At 31.5% G+C, this 26,669-nt stretch overlaps 2 protein-coding genes across 3 annotated transcripts in view; both read right to left on the bottom strand.

Moving 5' to 3' along the window:
* LOC119832826 (inositol-trisphosphate 3-kinase B) overlaps positions 1-11,367 on the bottom strand; it is a 110,926-nt gene extending 99,559 nt beyond the window's left edge. Inside the window, exon 1 of one of the 2 annotated variants that reach the window (XM_038356607.1) lies at positions 11,224-11,367. The gene's annotated coding sequence lies outside the window, so the exon portion shown is untranslated. The remainder of the gene's footprint in view (positions 1-11,223) is intronic. The other variant, XM_038356606.1, reaches the window with a different exon arrangement.
* Positions 11,368-15,845: 4,478 nt separating this feature from the next.
* LOC119832783 (nuclear RNA export factor 1) lies at positions 15,846-26,659 on the bottom strand. Its single transcript, XM_038356540.1, has 10 exons — positions 26,289-26,659; positions 22,838-23,428; positions 22,103-22,293; positions 21,529-21,638; positions 20,330-20,366; positions 19,772-20,019; positions 19,348-19,516; positions 18,944-19,108; positions 18,398-18,579; positions 15,846-17,288 (listed from the first exon to the last, which is right to left on the bottom strand). The coding sequence occupies exons 1-10, from the start codon at positions 26,341-26,343 to the stop codon at positions 17,189-17,191; spliced, it is 1,848 nt and encodes a 615-aa protein (XP_038212468.1). The 5' UTR covers positions 26,344-26,659; the 3' UTR covers positions 15,846-17,188.
* Between the last annotated feature and the right edge of the window lie 10 nt (positions 26,660-26,669).

Raw genomic sequence — 26,669 nt, 5'->3', positions numbered from 1 at the left:
AAAAAAAAAAAAAAAAAAAAAAAGGCTATTTTTTATTCCAATGTTCTCGCGAAAGCATTGGGACTAAAGGGAATAACACATTAACGCGTTTGAAGCGCGGGATACAGCTAGTATAGCATTAACCTATCATCAGCAAAACGGTACAAGTATTGACTTCGCCTACCGTAATGAATCAGTAACACAATCCATAATGTATCGGCTTGCGAGTTACATTGGTGTCAGTGGCCCAGCGAGAGGCGGTGTCGCATTATTGTCATACGATTCCAAGTCTGCGGCTTATGAGTTTAAATTACATGTCGAATTTAATATGCGGTTGTGTTGGGCGAAATTGACTGTAGACTCCGACCAGCTAAGCGGTTTAAATTAAAACTTAATGCATCCGAATGTAAACGAATTTATATTTTTATCTATTATCTTCTTAACTAAAATATGAAGATCATGACACTTCTAATCAGAGCTGAACAAATGAACTTAAAACTTTCTGCAGACAGGCAAATACAGCTCATGTATTTTATAATTTATAAAATTCATTAATTATTTCAATTAATAAAAGTAAAAACTTCAACGGTTCTTTTCTAGATTTGAAGTATTTGAAAGACTTGGACACAGGCCTCCTATGAGGGTTCAGGCCATAATCCACCACGCTGGCGGGTTGGCCGTTTCGAGCTGTGGTGATGTTATCCACATGTGCAGATAAACTGAAAAATGTATTTATTTCCTGCACGCTCTCCTGGTCTGGAACCCTGTTTTAACGATTTTGAAGTCCGATGTTCTCACCACTGAGCCACCACTGCTTTTCGTCTTCAGATATTTTATCAAAATTACTTTTGGAACTCCTTTTAAACAAATTTAAATAAAATTCAATGCGGCCATGATCTTGTCATCTGTAGCCGATATAGATTTTAAATAATAATGTGACATTTACATTGTAGTAATATCAACAAAAATTTCCACTTTGCGTGAAGAAATTTAATCATTGACAAGTTCAATTTACATACATTATGTATGTATCTAACAAATTATTATGTTGCTTAAAGTTAAATTATTTAATTATATGATATTAACACCTTTCAAAGAAACGCATTCACCATTTGAACGCGATGTGCACCAATTAATAGTTGTACATGTCCGACACGGTTTCTAACTCTGGTAATGTTTGTAAAAACAATCGCTTAGATATTATCTTAACTCCATGTAATGAAACCAAATTTCTCTATTTACGTGCTTTTGCGAGCTTCTTGTATTTCGGAAATTTAAACCGACTCAAAAAAAAGGTAATAAAACAACCGTAGGGTTTTTGTGTTCAGTACCTTATAAATTTTTATCGGGTGAAACGAATTTATGTGTTTATTTTTTATTTGAAAGCTGGTGCTACCATGTGATCCCTATTAAATTTGGTCTTGTTCTGAAAATGTGAAGGCGCTTTAGTTTCCTTTTTAAAATAATTGTTAGTGATTATTTTAGTACCGTTATGTGGAAAATAATTGTTGTGTACGAAGTCACTGAAAATACTGGGGGGAGGAACCTTTCAAAATTCTAATATGGAGCCAAATGACACTTATATCCCATAATACGAAATAAATACGAATAGAGTAACGTCAATCAGTTGAAAATCTACGAAATTATCGAGTAAAAAACCGAAAAAAAGGATTAGCCGATGTAGGAGCCTCTTTCGATTCGACAGTTTTGCTATACTACTGTTTATTTGTATGTATGTATTGCAAAAGTGTGTTTGTTCATTGGATTGTTTGTATTTCTTTCGCGTCACAATAAATGAGTGTTATGTTGTGATTTGTGTCTGAAGATAGAAAACGAGAGAGTGAAACAGGATACTTTTAAGTGTGGTGAAACATTTTGTTCTCATGGGGATTTCCATAAACCACAAGTTCGAATCCGTGGGCGGACAACTATAACTATTTCAATTAATCTTTACCGTTACATTTGACATATAAATCGCATGTACCCTATATATATTTGATTTCATTCATTGGTACTTATATACTTTTCAATTATCATAATTATTATATTTACGTGTATACCACTTATACAGCTTAGTCTTCATTAATATGTACGGTCCAGCTATGTTACAGTAAATATTATAATTTCTTATAAATATTATGTATCGTGTTCAGGAAAAGATAATTGTAAGGAAAAATAAAAGAAAAATATGTTACAGTTTGAAAAATTAATTTTGTTTTTATCTCAACAATAAATCACTTGATAAGGTTATACACGAAATAGCAATAGGAAAAAGTTTTAATTAAATTATCAACGGTTTCGAAACGCTAATTACACTTATTATATTCAATTAAACGTTAGTTACGTGATTGTTATATTTCAGTACACATTTCCTCATTTCCACTAGCCTTCGAATATTAACGATAAGATAAGTTTTTCATAATTAATGATTTATTTTTATTTTTAAAGGAAATGGCAAACTACTGAGCTGCTGAAAAAATTTAACAGTTCTTTGAATATTGCTAACCTATTTAATAACCTATCGATTTACTTACGTATTATTATAAAAGATTTATATAAGGAGTCTCATGTCAAATTTCCATATAATTAATTTTAACAACAAACTAAACTGCCTTTTCCAACAATCGCCATCTTATTATTTATCAATGCTCTAATTACATTAGCATTATAAAGTTTTCGTACACAAGTATACGTTCAAGTATAAGCTCACAAAAATAGATCAAATACTGTATATCAATTCTATTAAAATAACAATGAATAAGGACATCACACTAAGCATACAATACATTATTCTTTTTAGTTCCGCCTTATCTCCTGTATGTACTTATTTAAATACCACATAGTGGAAACAACCATGATACGAGGTCTGCGATAACATTAATATATAAGTACATATATAAATATAGGAATCACAGATATTATCTGTTTCACATCAACTAATAAAACAACGAAGAAATCTCCTAAGGACTCACAAAAAGCTTGGAAATTCCGCATTGATTCTGAGGACTATTTCCTTTTAAATCAAAAACTATCGACATCATTAAATGGTTTAAATTAAAAGAATCAATTTAAAGCCTACGTCTTTCACTGTGACTCAAAAAATATGATAAATACAATACCTACTTACATTTTTGTTGTTCAAAAACTGTTTCATGTTATTATGAATACTCCTTAAAATAGTGCAGCCTGTGTGATGACAATCAAGAAACAGGAATGGAAATAATATACGGGCTATACCCCATAGCTAAACAAATTGAATAAACCAAAGTATTAATTAAGTCGCTATTGATCTAAAAAATATATTACGGCAGTTTAAGGGTAGTTGCATTTTGTTCTGTCGTAGCGGGTATTTGGGCCATCAGAATACACTTGGAGGGCTGTCGATGCATAAATCAACAAATAGGATAGCTCATATATAAGGATGTTTTAAAGGAAAACGTAAGTTACCTTAGTTAGAGAGCACAATATGTACATTTCTTATCGAAGCTAATATTATAAAAATGTAGCATTGTATTTTTGTATGTATTATTTGTATTATTTACAATTATAAAGCTACATCTTAATATTAAGCCTATTTATCAAGAGAGTAGCTCGTAACGCTAGTTTGAAATATATTGTAAAAAGCTATCGTAGATACTATGTCATAAAATATTATTAATGAGCAAGCGTAATGAGCTTATTACTTTTTCATAATACTTTCCAGCTACCATTACAAATACCGGATATTTTAACGAGGATGTTGATAGCGTTCTGGCAAATCGTAAAAACCTTATCAGAAATGTAATAGTCTGACGTAATTACGCAACAACCTTTGCTACAAAAACGACGGTTTATTACGCGATTCTTTACAATTTTATAGGTTCAGACACGACATTGTTTCAATGTAATTTTAGACATTTATGATACTTTCTATGGTCATATATTACTTTACGTTATTACGTTACGTTGTATGGTCATATGTGTAATTAAAGAATATTGTTGTAGTAGCAGTTGGAAGTACAATTTAGTTCATAGTAGCGTGTATTCATATGTTATTCAATTGTTGAATATTTTCAAAGATTTATTTTTTTAATAGAAGATGGCGTAGATATACGTAAATAAATGTTATGTCTTATAAAATAATATTAATTTGTTATCAGTTTATAATATTTAATCGTTTAAAAAAACACACTACTAAGTTCCTTTAGTTTATAGAGTGTCCGATAAGCAGGGTGACGAATTTAAATGAAATATAGGCGGGCGGGTCCCCTTCTAAATATATGAAATTACCTTATGAAAAATACAAACAACATTTTTTGGGTATATTTTCTACAAATATTGGAACTAAAAAAAATAGGTATTATTGTCATGTACATCAAATTTATATACATTTTAACTTCATAATATTTTATCTCACTCACCTATCTTATATAGATAGTGGGTACATACAGTGGGGTAGCATGGCAGATGGGGGACTGAGGGGGCCATGTCGCATGAAGTATTAAAAAAGGGTCCCGCTTTTAGATATGGAAACCTAATGAGCGATGTATTTCCAGTACCCCAGGCGGCGCAAGCCCACGCTACGTTGTAATAAGGTCAGTAGCATTAAGAACAATTTGTAGCGGAAGTAAGACGTTTCTCACGGTAATGTTGATGATATCGTTTAAGTAGAAAGTCATATTGAGCCTGTTTTTTTCATGGGAAAGCGTGAAATGCAAAATGTAACTGAGCATTTCGTAATAAGCGTAACGTTGGTGAGATAGATGGAACGAGATATCTTTCATTTGGGTTTTTCTGTTTTAATACATAATATTATCGTAGCGAAAATAATTTAATTATTATTGAAAAAAAAATATATATCCACACATCTACACTAACATTATAAAGAGGAATAATTTGTAATTATGTTTTATTTATTTGTTTGTGTGTTTGATTGCAATGGATAAACTCAAAAACTACCGAAATTAAAAATTCTTTCACCATTAGAAAGCAACTTGGCTGAGTGACATGGGCCAGATATGTACCACGGGCGAAACCGGGACGAACTGCTAGTACTTAATAATAATGCTCTTACATAATCAGATTACAATGTAAATAAAACAAATCTTATGAATATTGTATAAGGCACGCGACAAAACTATTATCGTACAAGAAAATTGTTCAACTTTCTATTCTGGATAATCCCATAAACAGCTGAACAGATTTAAAGGGTTAAACGATGTTTAAACACTCGCTAATCCTGTTGTTGTTAAGAATGGTAAATTTTTAGATGTTTGTTCGTTATACCTACATATTATATACCTATATATATTGTGGTACATATAAATCAAAATGTCTAGAATGATTAAAGGACTACAAAAATAATACGTTGGTTTTCTATTACAATAATATATATATCTTTACCAGTCACGAAAATTGACTGCCTTACGCAAAATTTCGTGATTGTTAAAACTCGTTTGTTCAAGATTTTCTCCTTTGTAATAATCATGAGACATGATCATTATAATAACTTTTAAAAAGCATAGCAAATTTTAAACTGCGTATTTTTATTTATTTATAAAGAGATCCATCGAATCATTTAACTTACAAATGCATTGAAAATTATTGCTTTTTAAATCTAATTCTAAAGCGGGTAATAAACAAACTCCTAGCTTATATACAAATTTAAAACAATAATTTGGAATATTGTATATATACCAATATTTTTTAATAGTTCCATTGTGGCATTTAGTAACGTCCAACACAATGAAATTTTATGAATAAAGAAATCGGAATACAATGTAATATGACTGGATTAACAGCTTATGAACAAACGTATAAAGTAATAAAGATAGACATAAAGCCCTCAAACATTTATCAAAGTGGAGTGGGTCACTTTAACAATTGTCGGTAACTCAATGAACCAATTGTAACAGAGTGCTTTTAAACACGTTCAGGAAGTCACACTATTAAATTTAACTGTTGCTTTTGAGGTCGCTTGTGCACTCTGCGCTTTGTATTGTTGGATAACTTAAGTACTTTAATAAAATAATATGCACACTAATATTATGAATGTGAAAGACTGTTTGTTTAGAGGTATGTCTGTCAATCACGCTGAAAGTACTGAACGGATTTTCATGAAATTTGGTATTGAAATTTGGTATGAGCTGACTTGGGTGAATACTTTTTATCTCGATTAAATGCTCCCTTGGGATAAAACAGGAATCTTGTACCCGGGCGGAGCCGGAACGAGCGCGTGGCAAATAATAAATAATTGTTATAGGAAAGAAGAATATCTATTTCATATTTAAATCAATTCCATCCATTAGTACAAAGAAGATATGTAGAGGTATATAATAGAAATACATGTAAAATATGTGTTTTGGATTAATAGGAACTAATTATTATGTCTTAATGAGGACGTAATACTAAACCAAGTTTGTTATAATTAGAAGATTGTGAAAATAATAGAATACGTGTAGAAGTACCCGCCTACCGCGATCGTACATTTAAAAGGACCTGATAATAATTCTTAGGTAGATTTTTAATTAAATAATCGACACACAATTTCAATTCTCTTTATTTAAATTTTCTATTAATTGATAAGATACTAATTATACGTTCTATTGTACACACTATTATTAATATACTTCAATATATAGTATATTGTCTTCCAATCTTCCAAATGTAATGAATATAACACAACCTCTTAAAAGTAAAAACCTCATACAATAAAACAAAGATTGCAGACATTCATATAAGAACCCATGTCTATTTTTCTTGCATGATTGAATTTAGGTTCTAAAGAAAAGTAACAGCTAGATCATTGCACTTATCATAAAAACGGTATGTGTGTGAGATTCCGCTATTAAATGCAGTTTAATGCACCATTGTCCGAGATAGTGTACAGCATACAATAAATACAGTCATTACGTTTTACGAAATACATACATGAACCTGTATATACACAGGTTCGTACCTAAAATAATTATAACGTTATGTTTGACGACATGAAAATTATATCGTACTGTGCCCCGCGGTTTCACCCGTGTAAGTCCGTATCACGTAGGAATATCGGGATAAAAAGTTGCCTATATGTTATTCCAGTTGTCCAGCTGTCTACGTGCCAAATTTCATTGCAATCGGTTCTATAGTATTTGCGTGAAAGAGTAACAAAGACACACATCCTTACAAACTTTCGCGTTTATAATATTAGTAAGATAGTAGAATAGGATAGGATTTCACATTGCGAGATAAAATAGACGGAATAGAGCACATCAACTGTTGAATTAAATTCTTGGATGATAAATGATATTACGGTTAAATAAATTAAATGAACGCTTTAAGTATATACTTGCAGATATCATGGTAACTATTTTAAATAATAATAATATTTATACATTAAATAGTAAAAACTAAAACTTTTTAAAGATTTCTTCATTGTGAATAAATTATATTTTAAAGTTATAAAGAAAATCGCTTTTTTTAATATTAATTGAATATGACTTAAATATTTTGATGTTACTTAATAAAGCCTTCAACTAACCCACTAATATTTTCTCGCCTTTTACACATTGCATTCAGACAACTTATAGACCAAGATCTGACGAGTTTTATACACGACTAGCAAACTCGGCGAACTCCGTTTCGCCACCAGATGGCTTCGTTTTTCCCGCTTTTCTGTTGAAATTTTTCCGGAATTTTCTTTGCTATAAACCTCACGACGCCCAAGACCTTTCCAACGAATGCAAAACCGTGGAAATCGGTTCGTGCGTTCTGGAGTTATAGCGTCAGGAAGGAAAACCCGACTTATTTTTATATAGTAGATTTATTCGATGACATTAACTTGCTTATATAACTTTTAAAATAAAAAAAAAATAAAACAAATAACCGACAATAAAGTTTTTTTTTTTAATTTAAAGGAAATTATGTAAACAATAGAAAATAATTTATACCAGCCATAATATGTATACCAATAATACCAATAATGTATACCAATGCCACCGCGGTTATCTAACTGTAAAAGGTGTAAACATTTAGAATTGGCCTATGTCCAAAGAATAAACAAATTTAGATATTTATGTTATTTAATTACAGAAATCTGTATTTTTTTTTGTTTCGATGTGAAATTTAATATATAATATTGATCCTTTCTGTGATAATATGATGTTAATCAAAAAATAACCATTACAAAAAATATTAATAAAAATTATTTGTAGTTAATTATTAACTTCAACCTGTCACTTAACTATTTCATACCTTCTTCTTAAATATTCTTTTTTTATTTAACCGCCTCCTTGGGTCAGTAGTTAACGCGTGAACGTAGATCTGTGGGCTGTCGGGTTCGATTCCCGATGTGAACTGTCAAAAAAAAGTCTCAGCCTTCTTTTTGTGAATCGTGCTATAGATAAAATCTTGAAATTAATACCCACGGCCACGGGAAAAAGGGTTATGTTGGATTCCAAACGACCAAAACCCCGTGTGTTCCGTCGGGCCCCTTTAGTGAAGGCCACGGGAGCCAGTTATGCCTGTCAGGACATAGAAGGCTGATCATCTGCTCGTCCATAAAGAAAACCATCATATCATCTGCCCTATACTCCACTGGGCGACACGGGACTACATTTGTATTAAGAACATATATATTTAGATTTTATTCATAAAAAAAAACAAACAAATACAGAATGGAGCAGTGGGATCTTGGCCTACTTCAATCAAATTCGCAACTGGTTTCTGTGAATGCTGCAATCTCACCATCTCGAATTGTTTATATTGACCATAACAAATCTGGTTTTATTTACCTCGATTTATTAAGAAATGCGTGAAAGTATTTGCAATGACAAAAACTAGTTTATCGAAATATATATATAATATACTTTAATAATACACTTTATATCAATATTCTGATCTACTCATGAAGAAGAATCTTCAAATAAAATACTGTTTTCTAGCTCCTCTGCAAAGCTCTATGGATAGATGAAACTGGCCATCTTGAATTGAATTGAAATATTTAAAAAGTGTTCCTCGCTCTTTATAAAAATCGTTATATTTTTAACATTTGTTACCTTTACGATATTTTCATATTCACAAATATATAAAATCTCTTTCTTAATTAAAAATAAACGTTAGCGTCAAAAAATAAAGTTGAATAAAATATTTATCATAGTTTCGTTAATGTCCTACTCATTGATTAATTACTGCCATTTTATGCGAAACATACCATTAAAAATATATTTGGTATCAATTAATTAATTTAGGTATAATATGCCTATTAAGCTTTATTTACACTAAAAAAAATGCAATATTTGTCTTTAAGTTATTTAAAATATATAAAAAAAAGTCAATCAAGTTAGAGTCTGACTCGCAACGCGACGGTTCTGTACAATAATACTTAGTTATAAGGCTAGAGGTAATTAATCAAAAATAATAACCCATCCAATTTATGACCGTGGATTTTTGTATAGTTTGCAAAATGCGAAACTGGTAAAGTTGATATAAACACGAAATATTATTGTATTTTCTTATGTTTGATTTTATTCTTTACATTCAGCAAATAAGGTGTTCGAAACGTCGGGTTAAATAATATAATGAATAAATCACGAAATCCGTTCACAAGTTTTCAATTTCTAAACGAAACATTGTTCACGAATCACACAAAATTAACGATCAACAATTAAATTAAACTATTTGTAATTAAATCAATACGAAGAAAAATTGTTCCTGTCGTTAGCATTTCCTACACTTATAATTTCTTACCATTAGTGTTATTAGGCAGAAATTTAAAATTCAATTCATGAATATTATCAAACACCATGCATGTAACATTTACAATTGTAATTCAATTGTCCAATTACTTAAACGACTCGGAAGGCAAATGTTGACAATAATTCCGTGCTACAACACGCGATGTTTAAAAAACGCAAAACAACTTCCTTACATGTTACTTTTATCTAGGATTCATTAATATTGGAAAGTGCATTTTTTTGTGATAACGATTTCCCTTGTTCATTGTTGGATACAGTGTTTGTTTTTGATATATGGTGTTGATGATGATAAGACTACCAGAGTAACCAATAACAAAATGGTTATTCCTTATATCTAATATCTATGTAACTTCTTCAATGATAATAAATTTATCGCCCAAATTAATAAAGTTAAAAAAAACTAAATACACGCTTTAACCGGTAGGAATATCGGGATAAAAAGTTGCCTATATGTTATTCCAGTTGTCCAGCTGTCCACGTACCAAATTTCATTCCAATCGGTTCAGTAGTTTTTACATGAACGAGTAACAAACACACACACATCCTTATAAACTTTCGCATATATAGTATTAGTAGGAATGGTAGAAAGTAGTATATGTGTACGAAAATTATTTAATCCAGGCTATCCTAATCAGGATAATATTAAAATAATAAATTCATGGAATAATTATATTGTCACCGATCCGGGATAAGTGTACGAAGTTTTAATTAAATCTGTCTGTATCAACTGGGTCAAAATCAAGCCTAAATAAGTCCGATACATAAACCGAACAGGCGAAGATAATAAAAGCGTGTTAATGACAATTATTTCTTGTATTCTTTTTATTCTTTCAAAAATAACAAACCCATCTGTACTAATATTATTAGTTAAGTTTATTATTAGTTAAGTTGTTTATTTTACTGAATGAAAATATGCATTTGGTCCGGTTACATGATTGCATCATTTGCATAATTGTATATAAATATTTATAAAAATAACTGACGTCGCGTCTTAACAAAAGAAATATGGAGCATTGTTTATCAAATTCCTCGGATATGGTTAAAATAATTTACGATTGACTTTTACATATTTAGTGTAGAAATCAATAGTACACATTTTTATTAACAACAAAAACAACCAGCTATTCGAACTGTTTGTCAAATCAAGCGTTAAGAGTAAATCACGGAGAATGACTAAACATTAGAGATATTTCGAGAAAATTCTTTCTAACCGCTTAGCTATAGGAAGCATCTCAACTTATATTTGAAAATAAATTTATGTCTCATAGATACTGAAAAGCTACATAGAACTAGATATCATATTAAGATTAAAAATGCCATTTCAAAACAACAACACGTTTGAAATTATATACATAATATGTTTTTTGCAAGTTGCTGGAAAAGTACCAACTAAAGACCACGCATATGCGTGCGGTTGCCAATACCCAGTTTTGCCCGGGGCAGAACCCCAAATCTACCATCTAAACGAAACACCGCACAACTCCCGTCAAGGCTCGCGAATATAAACAATGAAGGGTTAACGTACACTGCACTGACCTCGTTGTTGGCCCGCACCGTTACACTACACAAACACAGCAATTATCCCAATAACTCGGACCCACGACTGCCTCTGAACGGGTATTAACAGCGACTGCGGCGAACGGCCACCTTAGATAAAATCTAGATAAACGCAAGGTAAAAGCAATGTTGAGCTGTGTACACACGGGAAAGGTGCTGCCTGCGTGTTCGTGTGCTGAAATTTGCACAGTCGAGCTACAATTTTGATACAGATTGTTTGAAACTCTAATAATCTAAGCAACTAGTTTAAGAAGACACAAATACAGTATGCTATTAGGGATAACAATAATTTTATGTATGACTAGTTTTGCCGCTCGGTTATACCTGCGTGCAACAGATTTCTATAATTCTTAAGTTTATGTGTAATCTGGTATATATGCTACATAAACTGCCAAGTATCATCAAAATTCGTTCAATGTTTTTCGCGTGAATAATCCATCCTCAAAAACTTTCACGTTTTTAATATTAGACAGTAGGATAGAATTTGGTATTGGGAACGGTTTTTTTATTTATTTGAATAAATTGGTGCATAAAATTGTGCGTGCATTATGTATTAAAGCAAAAGATGTATTTAACTCGCATATTTTCTAAGTTTTTCATGTTATAAAGACAACATCCATGGAAATTAATCCAAGAGTCAAAGCCTTCGTTCGTCATCCACACTGCCTAATGACAAATACAAAAAATATACGTAAAAACGTAACGAGATTTCTAATACGATAATTCTAAACAACACATACACGACGTAGCCCCATTTTAAACTTAAAAAAATTGAGAAAATAAATAACTTAAGTAATTAATTAAATACTATTATAAATAAAATTTATCGCCTTGATTTCAATTTAAGATTTGCCATCAATGTTTCCTGTAATAATCGCGTAGCTATTATTTATTAAATAATTAATGCTTCCGAGATTCATACAATCTCAAATAGATTGTTTTGAAATTAAAAAGTGCTTTCTACCACGTAAAAGACAATGTCGGCGTTACTTAATTATTTAAAGTAGGAGAAAGTTAATTTCTATTATTATAATATAAAATTGTATTAAATTAAGATACGGTTTTCACTTTCGTTTCTTACAGGAATACACACTATCGTTATAATTAATTCCTATTTGTAACATAGCTTTCCCGCGTGGACTACAAATTTCTGTATTTTGTTGATTACAGAAGGGGCAGTATGAGATTTTTACGATTTTAGATGCGTACATCTCGACATTAATACAAGAATCCACTGCCCGATTGTTTAAACTTATCAAATAACACTTAATTTATTTTTTAATACCATTTATATCATACCATTTTCATTTTTCCAAAAACCCATCTAAATCAATTCAAACCTAATATCATGTTTTTTTCTAAAAATCCAAATCATTTCACCTTACCCTGCAGGTTTTCTTGAAACTCATTAATAAATAGCTAATAAATTATACTTCTGACTTGGTCCAAGATGTTGTAATTAACTGTGACAGACCCCGCATTGGTGCCGCGAAACATTGGACCAATTTAGTCGTATAATTAAAAAAGAACTTCACTTCAGGTAAGTTCGTTTAATTCTACATTTGCAATTTGCAATGAATTTTTCGAGAACTATACCTATTTTGATAAAGGATTTTTAATATAATTTACAATGATGAGATTATATTCAGAGCGTTTAACCACAGTATACATAATGGTTTAACCGAAGCCAAGAATGACTTCACAGGGTTCTTGACACGGGTAAACAATCCGTGACGCAAAACCGTGATATATCTTATCTATGGTCATAATAATCATATTAAGTCCATATCATTGTTTACTCCTCTGAGATTTCTTGAGTAAAATCTATAAATAGGGTGTAAACACCATAGCTACCTACTTTAACAATATAATTAACGTAAAATATTTTTAATATGACAAAATCACAATTAAAAACATTGGTCGACTTAATAGACAAGTATTAGTTATATACATACTGTGACATTGTTTATATCATAGATATATTAAAACATAAATTAACATGTATCACGACAAATATTTCTCATTTTCGAATAAAAACTTTAAGAAAATTATCATGAAAATAAATCTCTCAATAGACATTGTTCATCGAATAAAATCATGGTAGCAAAGATTTTTTAGCAAATTTATATTATTATGTTATCTGTGGCACGGTCATGATTTATATTATACGTGAAGCAGCTCTTTAATCCTTTTTAAAAAATGGGCGAATTGCATACTCCTCTTATGCAACTTAAATAAATTATATATAACCTATAGTTTATTTAAGGAGGAGGTATATAATTATTAAAAAACTTAAGACACACTGTCATGCATTTGACACATTCGTAAATAAACTCTTTTGTTTATATGGAGCGTCCACTATAGAACTCATTTTAATCGATAGACAGTACCTACCGAGTCCCCCAACGAAAGCAAAAAATAAAATGCTGTCTAGTGTCAAGTAATTCTGATTTCTCCCCATAAATAGAACTATCAATGTATACAAGTTCCTACTTTGTAGGTAAACTTATTATAAAAGATTTTCTCTAACCACAAACATGATATTAAGTTAGATACCTAACTAACAGAATTATATTACCAAAAATTTACGAGGTACAAAATCGTGCGACTTTATCCGTTCACCTAATTATTATTTTTAATAAAAACTAAACCGTCTTCAAACAGTCAGAGCTAAACCAAATTTAAAATTGACCATACAGAAGGCTAAAAAATAATCATCAGAACACCGTCAAAGAACTTTCTCCTTTTTGAAATATTTTTTAAATGTATGAAGATTTAATAATATAATACAAACCGTTATAATGAACACCATAACATGTTATTGCAATTAAAGGAATGTAAAATTCCACTATTTGCTTTGTCAGCATTACATACGCAGTTATCTTCAGTCAACAGCTCCAGATTGCGCCTCGGAAGATTTCTCATTGCTAACCTTAATTGTAGGTAGTGTAATCATTATTTAAACACATAAGATCCAAGATGGATGCTTCGTTGTTATACGATTTTAGGTCATTTCATAAACTCTTCCCATACCCTAGACTGTTACAAATATTTTATAGCATTTAAAAATTAGGGATACTTTTGAAAAGAAAAGAAACTGTATCAAGGGTTACGAAAATTTGCTTACCTCATCCGGGCAAACATAATATAATTATATACACCCGATAACGAACCAACTAATTTTTATGTTAAAACCATATGCGCCCTACTTTTATTGCATCGTTCGTTCGGTTAATTATAGAGAAAAACAAAATCATAAAAAAACATCTTTAAACTAAAATTCAGTTTGATGGAGGAGACGTATTTTCATTGAATTATATACAATATAAATATAACGTTATAATATGTTTGGACTCTTAAGAACGTACTCAAATACATATTGGTACCTATCTAGTGTCTCGGTATCGGGCTGCCGCCGAGGGGTTCGCAGACGTATACTAACCAGCTCCCGTGGCCCCTTTACCAAATCGGATCTACAGAACACAGTGGGGTTTTGGAATTCACCATAACTCACGGCTCATTCTTCACTAAAAAAAACAACACTACCTAATCTGTGGAGAATAATGATACAGTAAACCTAACCTCATTATTAAAACCGCGGAACCACCGGGCCGGGCAACAGAATTTCATGAAAATTGGTCCAGATTTTTCAGAGGAGTTTATTGTATTTATATTAACGGCAAGCACTTTTTTCACTAAATAAGAGGTATCTAATCAATTAATATCACTAAGACTGTGCTTATATACAATCCTATTAAGAAATAAATAAAATAAAACAATATATCTATTTATTGTTATATAAAACTGTTTATGGTACAATCTAGATTCTAGATTAAAACGAGTATAACTATGACGTTAGTGAACGTATCAGATTAAGTATGTAAATGTTGTAGAATGGAAATTAATTGTTCTTATCTCTAAATTAGCATTGTATTTACAATAATAAAAAAACTGTTCATAAGAAAAGAAATATAATATATTCAACAGTAGTAACTCTTCACAGGGTTCCACACCCAAACGGGACCCTACTACTAAGACTGATGTCCGTCAATCAGTTCGTCCGTCTGTCTGTCACCAGACCACTTTCAAATTCGTGCACGCTATTTCAAATGAAGGACTGTATGTACTTAGGACAACTGGAGGATTTCAAATTAGGTTTAACTTAAAAAATATATATTTTCTAAATTTTGGCACGGAACTTCAAATAACTTTACAAACTATATTTGGAGATTTTGCTTTCCTTGCTGCCCGGGGCCATGGCCATATCGATGTAGTATATAATTTGTTTATAGTAACTAATGTTCAAAATTAAAAAAAAAACAAACAACTAATAAATAAATTAATAAGTAAATTTTTAACTGAAATATTAAAACTACTACTGCCAAATTTTTTGTGATAAACAAAACGAAAGATGCGAAACATCACGCAAATGCAACGCAACGCAGAGATAGGCAGCTATAATTTTTCTGTTACATAAATTGTTATTCTCACTATATGTACCTGAACTGGAAAAATATAGTTGGCAATCCGTTTAAAACAAAATCTAAATTGTGACTAAAGTTCTCAAAGCTGGACAATAAAACAAAGTCATATTAAAAAAAAACTTTTATTCATAAGTCTCAAACTCAAAGCCTAAGCTCCTCCGTATCTACCCTGCACTATAGAGCCGGCGCCCATCACTTCGGCCAAGTAAAGCGAGCCAAAAAACTGGTAAACCATGCAGCTAGCCCACAGGAATCTATAAAAAAAATATTCCACGGGGTTCCGCCACATTATATTCCAAGGGTCATTCCGACCAAACCATCACCCACAATTGGGCTTAAAGGCATCAAAAAACCGGCCGTTTTGGGTCTGCCATAGCTTCAACTTGTGCATCTCCCAATCCCAAAGAAATACTAATTACATTTTTTTTAAATTGAATTCTTTTTTCGTGCAAGTCACTCTTTTCTTGCATTCGTGTATCGACATTTCAAAATTGTGCACTTATTCAACAAATCAAATGTTTTTTTGAAAATAGACTTACTTTTTTTTCATATACATATACATACATACAAAATATTTGAATTAAACATACAATATTACTAAAATACAACTACATAACATTATGTACTCAGAGTTGAGAGAGAATTTTTATGACAATAAAATGTTAGTTTTGACAAAATATTGGCCACAGTTGAAGAAATCCAGAATAAAAACTATACAGAATACTAGGAAAATGTTAGCTATAAATCTGAAATAAACAACAAAACATAATGTATCATTGTAGCCAATACGTAAGGATATATTCGAGACTAAGTACTTCAAATTGGTATACACACTCAATTGACAATTGTATATTCACAATTGTGGCAAACAAAAAAACTCACAAGTAAGTAAAATGCTTTAAAATGGTAAATGTACATAAACATAATATTATATACATTTAACAAAAATAACATTTTTCTACAGACCATAAATATAACACAATCATTTTATAACTTATACAGATACAGTTAATCAAAAACATATCATTCTAAATACACTACCAAGAGAAAAAAAGTGAAGTAATTGTTAGAAAAAATCAGAGAACTACATAACAAATATTTCAGTTTTTTTTTTAAACAATCAGATATTAATTACAGTAATTTACTTATTAAACTACAATACTCCTTTTAAATTTATCATAATTTTAATCACAATTTTATAACGCAAAAAAATTAGAGTAAACATAGTTTAATCAATAGTACTTGCTTACAAGTATGTGATAATTACATTGGATCTTTAACTTTAAACTAATCACTTATCATAACAAAAAAACTTGCTTTTATGTATGTATTTTTTTCATTTGTTGTTTAATCTTTTGCAACATTTTCACACATATTATTTACATTATATACAATTTTCACAGTCTCTATTTGAACACCTCACAAGTGTTGCAGTCTTCATTGAATTGTTCACTTAACAAATGCTTCGGGTGGAATTTTCCCTTCAGACTGAAGTTGATTGAAGATAAACAGTGCTCTTTGGAAGTCCCACCCCGTTTCTTGTAAACAACTGTAACAATTATAAATTCAATTAGAATATGTAGTTGCATCAAATTACATATCGTTCAAAAGAGTGTATGTAGATGTTTTACAAAACTTCACTATCTGTTTCATTGGGGCAAATGGGGGCTGATGTTTAAATTATTTTTAAAAAGAAATGTATAATAAATGACATAAATAAAAATTACCCATCATCCAATTACCCAATTTGTAGCACACTAAATAGTGATAAATATAAGGTTAATGCTGTTTACACATATAGTCCATAAATACTCTATACATATGTGAAACCTGGTTAAGTGAGACATCAAGGGACCTGCAATGTCGTTTCACTTATAGAGGTATTCCACTTACCCAGTGTCTCAGATATACAGGTATAAATAAATATCTGTCTCATTTACAGAGGGTTCCATTAATAGAGGTCTCTTCGCGTGTCTTCCCACTTTCATAAACGGATATTAACTTCAGTTTTTCACGTAATGATAACGATTGTAGCTTTCGTTTTGACATTTTTCAAATAAACATTTGTATGATAGTAAAGCGAAACTAAAACTGAAGGTAATTGAAGGTCAAAATTTGTACTTACGTACTTGGAATTGCGTGTGGAATTTGTGGGTAGAATAAGAATGAGTAAACAAACAATGTTATCTCAGTTACAGAGGTTTATGCATATAAAATTTACTCGCTGTCTCAATTATAGAGGTAACTATGATGATAAATCGAAAGAACAAATCCCAGATATAGAGGTTTACCTCGTCCCACTAACAGAGGTAATTCAGTGCCAAAGTGTTGGGACCTCAGCATGAGTTCCAGTTACGGAGGTTTCTCACTTATCCAGGTCCCACTTAACCAAGTTTTACTGTACATTTATCCTACTAATATTGTTAACGCGATTTTTGAGGATGGATAGATAGATGTATAGATGTTTGTTACTCTTACACGAAAAACAGCTTATCTGTCCGTATCTGTCCGAAATTTAGTACAGAGATAGACTATAGTCTGGATTAGCACATAGGCTACATTTCACACGGGTACGACGCGAGTGACACCACGGGTTACAACTAGTGCATTATATTTTGAATGCAGGTTTGTGTACCATTAAATGAACTAAGTACTAACTTAATACTCCAGTGCTCGTTCATGCCCGTCTGCTGGCTGAGCATGGTGAGCATCATCTTTTGCGTGTCGTCTTGTCCCGGGGTCGCTATCGCTTGAGCGGCGGCGGGAGCGGCAGCGGAAGCGCAAGCGACAGCGGGCGCGGGAACGGCTATAGGCGGACAAGACGAAAACGCTTTTTCTTCCTGTAGATAATAACAATAAAATCATTTATCACTTCATAAATGCAAAAAAAATATATATATATATTTCCAAAAACTAAAATATAGGACAATTGCTATATGTAAAACTCGAAAAGAACAAGGTTCCTGCAGCATATCCTTATTCTCCTTGCGATGATGATAAAAATATGATGTTTATGTGACTGAGTGCTCTTACAACGTCTTAAATAAAATAAGGGGATAAATTACATCACTTGCTTAGCATGCATTGAGGTATAACCATCAGGTTATTTAATAAAAAAAATGTAAAACCACTAACTCTCTTGAACTCCCAACCTGTTACTATACTATTATATACTATATCATTATCTCATAACTCGTAACCTACCTGCTCCTTGGTAGTGTTAGTGACAGATAACATGTCGTTCATAATGCAGAAACCTCCTGTTGCATTGGGTACTATGATGAATGTTCTGTGGAACGATCTGGTAGGATTTCTGGGCGTCATCGTCTCTTTGAACACTCCATTCATTGTCAGCACTATCATTGTTGGCTGAAAAAGATACATTTACTAAACATTTTTAATATCTAAAACATATTTACAGGTCTGGCCTTATTATAATTCAAAAACTATATTTTTTTCAATGTCTGTGTTTTATATTATAGTTAGCAAAAGAACTGGTTGGGTTAATAGTTAGCTACCACTTCATGGAAAAAAAAAATTGCCAATATTAGGGACATTTTAAAACTACATTTTCTAATTGGTAAAAAATTTCTATTATAGCAACTTACCCTAAAAACTATTAGATCAACAGCAAATCCCATCAAGTCATGAGTAGTCTTGGGCAGGTCTGATAAAAATGATACAACTTGTAATCTGCCAGTCTTCAAACTCCTTCGTCTCAAATCTCTCTCTTGTATCCTTAGCAAGTTCCGACTGTTTGGGATGTATGCATGCAACCTATACACAAAAAAAAAAACAAGGAATAGAAAAATACGAAAAATTAGATTACAATAATAACAATAAACTAGAGAAGGATGTGCAGATTATTATGAAAATCTAAGTCTAAAATGCAGTTCCATGATGAGATAATTCCATGATGAGATATATTATAACCTAAACTAAACATAAACATATAATTTAAGGTACATTTTTTCAACTACAAGATATTGAAAATGGATACTTAAATTAGTTATTACAACATAATAAACTCACTTCAAAGAAGCCACATTCCTCTCCTCGTAATTCTTATAGGCCACAGTCAAGGACATAGTTGCACTCTCGTGGTACGCATCCAGCAGTGGTTGTCTGGACTCCGAATCGTATATAGCATAGTATTGCTTGAGGAATTCCCTAACGAGATCCTGTCCGTTGGGATCTATGAGGAACGACTGTTGTCGCGGCGGCAGACTCAATTCTTCGTTCACGTCGAAACCGATGACTGGTGGTAGGTCCTCGCCGTCCTTAAAACATTTTATAGTATTCACCAGATATGTAATAATCTTTTTTTGTAATGGATAAAAAACTACTAAATGTATTTTGAAGTTTTTCAGTAGTAAAAAGTTAGGTTCTTAATTCCTGAGAGGATTAATGCAGCTTCACTAGCAAACCGGCTGAGTGCCCAATGTAATTAATGTACATGAAATGTATATTATAAAAGACATCATCACATAGGACAAAAGGTGCTCAACAGATACTTGATCATTTTCTATACATATTTATAAATTATTTTCTTCCACTCCTAAGAAGGACTGTACTTTTGATACGACTTACCAATCTCAGCAGCTTCGGAAACTTCTTCCGGACGTCACTGAAGATAACAAAGAATATGGCAATACTTGTAAAATTCCTCTGAAACTCCCATAAACATAAAATATTGGTATTAAGTTATATTATTCCCTCTATATAAGGCCCTCTCACATTCAATCATTTGGCTACACAGTTATCATCATGATAAGGTCTGTTTAGGATATATAAAGTGGTCTATGTAACAGAGTTGTGTATGTGGATAAAATTTATGAGTATTATCCAAAAACTAGAAATGTAAATGACACAATAGGTGCATGTTTTTTTGGAGTTAGGTTGCTATAGCAACCTAACTACAAAATTATTAATACCACACAAGAATTTAGACTTTTTTACTATGAATATTTGAATTAGAAATTGCTCATGTTACATAGGCAACTCTATTTTTAGATGTAGCTGATTTAGCAAAATGCTTCAATCAAGAGAGTCTTACTGCTTTTATATGATTGTTAGTTTCTTCGGAAGTAATAAAGTTTGTATATGTTTCATGAAAGCTTAGAATACATTCTAAGGCCTTAGTATTGAATAAATCTAAATTGATAGTATTTATGAATGATCTTTCAATACAAACTTCATTACAATATGTTAGGTATAAACTGTTTCCTTTTTTTTCTATTGATGACCAAGACAAGTCAAAATGAATGTAATTTTTTTTTTAATATAGAAACAATTTTAACAAACCAAATTCATATCAAAATCTTGAAAACATACCAATTGGTACCTTTTTAAAGCCACAATAAAATATAGAGTAATGTATCAATTTGGTTAATTAAAATAGAGGAAATTGTTAAGAACAGTAATAAAGCAATAATGATATAAGCGAATGAGGATTTCGAATGTTATGTTTATGTTATAGCACATTTCAAATTTAATCATATATTTAAAACACGATTAATTTTAAATATAAAACAAATGTATAGTTATTTCATAATGTAAATTGTTTATATATCGATGAATATTAAAATGTGCGATAGAATTTCATGCATACAAAAACTGGGTTTAATCTTCATCTTTATTCTTTTTCCTTCCACATATCCCAAATCAGTTTATAAGAGTAACATACTCTTTTATAAGCTGAGATTGTACTACTTATGGTCCATGACCAATGTAACCTTACAATGTGTTAAACGGCAGCACATCCTGCCTGATGCATGTCTCAATATTACCTTATGTAGGTTTCATGGTCACTGAACCTGTTCACCAGCGGATTGCCCTTGAGGTACAGTTCCACTAGGGTCAGTGACTTCAGTGGTTCCAACGCAGCTATGGACGGTATCTGTAACACAAGTAAAATGTATTGTTATGATGAGTATAAAATAAAAATACTGGGAGAATGTTGAGAGATACTTTTTCAGAATTTCAGTAATTATTTCATACAGCCATGTCACTTTTTTTAAAAAAACCTGCCTTTTCAGCACTTACAAATTTAATAAGTAATCATATTAAATTATATAAATCACATCATGATAAAGTTTCGATAAATGAAAAATAAAGAAATCTGTATTATTTTGACATGTTTTAATTTGTTCATTTAATTAATGATGATTTGTTTGTTTTTATATCATCATCATTTTTTCGATAGAAACATTTTTAATATACTGCCTCTATCAAAACAAACTATTTTCTTTTGACTTAGTTCGCGTATGATGTTGTTGTCATAGAATGCCAACATTATTTTTCCCTAAGGAAAAATGAATCACATATTCTATATAAACAACAGGAAACTTCTGCTACACTTACTCTATTATCACCCATGTATAATATCTTCAGATTCTTAAACTTAGTTGACAGTATCTTCAGGTGTTCAATACCATGTAGTTTATTATCATTCAGGTTTAATGCTTCCAAATCTGGTATGTTCTCAGCAATGATGTCGATAGCAGCCAACATTATGATTGGACGAAATAGTGCACAGAACACATCAGCCAGTTCTAAAAACAATTGAAATGGTTATATACATCATAATCACATAATTCCTTCTAAAATTATAAATGAAAAAGTTACTATGTTTAAAAATACTTTATGCCTATGTTGAATTAAACTAAATATACGGTAGTAATAAATTCTATACTGATACTATAAAGTCAAAATACGTGTTTGTTTCTTTATTAAAAATTCCTTGATCTCGGAATATATGCAGGACAGACTGCTTGTATTATTATATCAAAAATCTTTTAAAGAGGAAAAATTAAATAAATTTATATATACAGAATTTTTTGTGCATGATGACTGACGACACATGGTGAGTCATATGTTACTCCACTCAAAATTAAGGTGAATGACATTGTGTCACTAAGAGTTATTCTTGTGCCAACTTTGGTACTACTCGCAAACTATGCAAAAACAAAACCATATTCACCATAATATATTGTACAGGATTTTTAAGTTAAGTTGTGTTAATTGTCTCTTCCCTTAATCTATTGAGTAACAAACAATGAAATACAGTTTCTATGAAATAGACATAAGCAAACTTACCAGGATCAGCATGGAACTTCGTCAAGTCTAATGCCTTGGTTGCGGCGTTATATCGTTTCGCCATAGCCAACTTCATTTTCTCTTGCATTTCAGCATTAATATTTATCCTTGGCACAGAATTTCTGACGACCAAAATCATTTTGAATCCATTGGGCATCATAATTTTACGATCAGCATGAAACAGCTTCTCTGCTATTTTAACATCATCCACATAAAATATGGCTGCATTCCCTTCAATTTTGAAATAGTGTGGCACAAAGATGTCTGGTGATATGTGGCTTAAAAGGGCTTTGAAAATGACATCTTTTTCATGTTTCGCACCATATGGTATTGTAATCTGATACCATGGTAATACACCTGTGATAAACTTTTTCTTATGGAGGGCTCTTGGAGGTGGGGAGTTAAGTCTTCCCCCTCTTCCTCTGTAAGAACCTTTTCTGTGCTGAAGGTGCCCAGATGCCCCCATGTCAACATCATCGTCCAACAGCAGTTTAGCATCATTCCAATTGCGAAATTTATTCTTTCCTTTATTGGTGTTTTGTTTGAATATGACTCGTCTGGTTCCACTGTTAAATGCACGGTCATCATGTTCTGTAACAAAAGTAAAAACTTAATATCTTCTAATTTATATAATTCTCTTGTCACAGTTTTCGTTGCCATACTCCACCGAAACAGCTTGACCGATTTTGATGAAATTTTTTGTGCTTATCCGGTATCTATGAGAATCGGCCAACATCTATTTTTCATACCCCTAAATGATAAGAGTAAGGCAGAACAGCGTTTACCGGGTGCAGCTAGTGTTTTTATAAAAGTCAATTTGAAACTGGTAAAATAGATTCTAAATTCAACTTTATTTTTATTTTGACCTTGTTACTCAATAAATCCGTGGATTTTTCGATGGATTGACATATTACTTCTTGTATTATTGTTGAAAATAAAATACTACAACTTGGTACTCATTTTGGAATTTGCAGTGTTACTTCACCCTGGCAATGTTGGTGAATGTTGGTGTGGTGGTCATTTTTTGCAAAAATGAATAAAAAAGAATGCTTTCATTCAAAGCTATAAGATAGGCAACAGTTACAAAATTTCAACTAAATATCTTCATTCCTAGCAAAGAAACTGGATTCCTATAATTACTCATAGCAAAATCATCTACATATACAGTGCAACTTCGATATAACAAATCGGAAGGGAACAAATAAATATTCGTTATATCAAGTAATTCATTGAACTGAGGTTTGTTGAGGTTAGGTTGGTCTAAAATTCGTTATAAAGAGGTAAAAAAATATATAATCCGATAAGGAACATCTTTAACGTTTCTGAGCCATTTCAACTTGAATCTTTAACAATAGTGACGAGCAGCAGTGTTTACATTACTTTCCATTAAACAACAATGATCGCAAAGCTCGACGAAAAAAAGCATGTCGAAACCTGTCGCGACATGAATCACATACTATGAGACTAACTTTTTAATAGTTAGAATTCGTTATAAAGAGGTTGTTCACAAAAAAATGTTCGTAATGTAAAGGGATATTTTACATTGACTTTTATGGACAATTCAAGGGGATTACGAAGAATTTGTTAAATCGAGGAAATCGTTATATTGAGGTACGTTATATTAAGGTTGCACTGTATAAAAATTATCCCTATTTCCTTCAGTTACGCCATCACATGTGAACAGCTGGACCGGTTTCTAAAATTTTCTCAACATTAGAAAGCTGCAATTACACTGAGTGACATAGGCATATGTACCACAAAATTATCAATGTTGTGTTTCGTGTCCACATATTTGACTGGACACAATTTCAAACATATTCCATATAGTAGACCAAGCTCGCACAACTAGTTCATAAATTTAGATAAAATTTAAATCAATTTATGACATAGGAAGCAAAGGAGCAGATGGGCCACCCAATGTTTAGTGGTCACCACCACCTAAACATAGAACACTTGTTAGAAGTATTAGAGGTACTTTGCCAGCCTTTAAGAGACATATACACTCTTTGCTTGAAGGTTCCAATGTTGTATTTGTACAGGAACAACATAGTTTGGTAGTTATTCCAAAGCTTCACCGTACATGGAAAGAAGTTGCAGGTGAAGCATATGGTGGTGGACTGCCAAAAATCCTGCAGGTGCGGATGGAATTTGTTTTTGGATGAGGCTATCTATACATTGATTATAAATTTTTCTTCTTTCACATGAATCTACATATGAATTCATGAATATAGATTGTTGATATACAAATTCTCATTATTAAAATATATCATAATTTCTATTGTAAGAGGTAACCTCAATACTAAATAAACTAAATGGAAATTCAAATATGTGTATGCAATTCATTAGAATAAGGTTTATGACATACAGTTAAGACATAATTTGTTTTAATTAGGTTTAAAAAAATATGTGAAATAACCCCAGAATTGGATACACTGTTTGTGTAACCTCTGCTTTAGCTGGTAAATCAAGTAAAAACCGATAATAAATTAGAAAGCATTTAATGAAAACACAAATAAAGTGGGGGAACAAAAAATAAAGTGTGGGAGCCGGAGGCCCATATCCTTTTCCTTACCCTGCCTAGTCCTTTCCTTTTTCCTCTCATCAATCCTTTCCTAATCCCTTCCCAATTAAAGTCGGCAATCCATTTGTAGAGGCGAAAGGTCTGCAATTGACCTTACGCCTCTTCAAATGTTCATGGGCGGTGCGGTAGCGCTTACCATCAGGCGACCCACCAGCTCCATTGCCGACTGTGACATATAAAAAAAAAAAAATATATATTTGTACAAAAAGCTATGCAAGCCTTCATATTCAGTGATATTTTAAAATTTGTACACAGAGAAATTAAGTTGGTTTCTGCTTTGAATGTGCTCAAATTATACCACTATATGCAACCCACTTTAAAGATTGTTTTTGTACATGTTTTCCTCATTTCACTTCTCAGAATTGTGCAACTGTAGGTTCTTTGATACTTGTTAATAAACATGGATTTTGATAAACTCAATTTCTACGCAAAGTAACCACAAATATAGTGACACTGTTTTTTGAATTACATTTCAGCAATAGCAGGTGAACTGCATTTTTCCATACATATCTATGCTAGCAATGAGTGACAACACAAAACACACAAGTGTAACTAACTAATACAAGTGTAATTAACTTAAATTTAAGCAATGTCTTCTATGCTAGGAATATCCTGATTTTAATTACTTATCAACAGTTTATCATTACAGTTAAACCACAAATTAATAAAAGAGATTACACGTGTAATATGAAGCAAAATTAATGAATACTTGCAATATGGAGCAAAATATTTGCTATTATTGTATTTTGAGCAAATATGGAAATTTTTCTTGCAATTAACTTGTTTACAAAGACTGTTGTTTTCAACCTTAGTAAAAGCCACATGTCGTAGCATTGATATTTATTAGAAAATAAAGATATATTTGCTTACCAAAATGATCGCCTCCTTTCCAATTTCGTACTCTTCCTCCTCCACGTTTAGGCATATTGAATTTATTTATGTTGAAAAATTTTCAAACACAGGTTATTGAAAGGGCATACAAAGACAATACGACGCTACGAGGTAGTCTCTATATTTCAAAGGTATTGAAAGTATGTATTACTTATTGCCCAGGGAATATTTCAACACTGTTTTGCAAACCTTCAAAATAGTAATATTCAAGCACAACGTAAGTTACCAAATGCAAGAGACTTGAAAAGCGTCACTAATCACTATACAAAGGTTATGAAACCTATATGAACGAGTTACGACTTGCGTTAAGCGTTTATTGCGTTTCAGATTATATGACGTGCTAACAAAGCTAGTCCGTAG

This window comes from Zerene cesonia, chromosome 16, assembly GCF_012273895.1.
Source record: "Zerene cesonia ecotype Mississippi chromosome 16, Zerene_cesonia_1.1, whole genome shotgun sequence".
NCBI lineage: Eukaryota > Metazoa > Arthropoda > Insecta > Lepidoptera > Pieridae > Zerene > Zerene cesonia.
The sequence above is the reverse complement of the archived record's forward strand: the minus strand, read 5'-3'. Positions and strand labels throughout refer to the sequence as shown.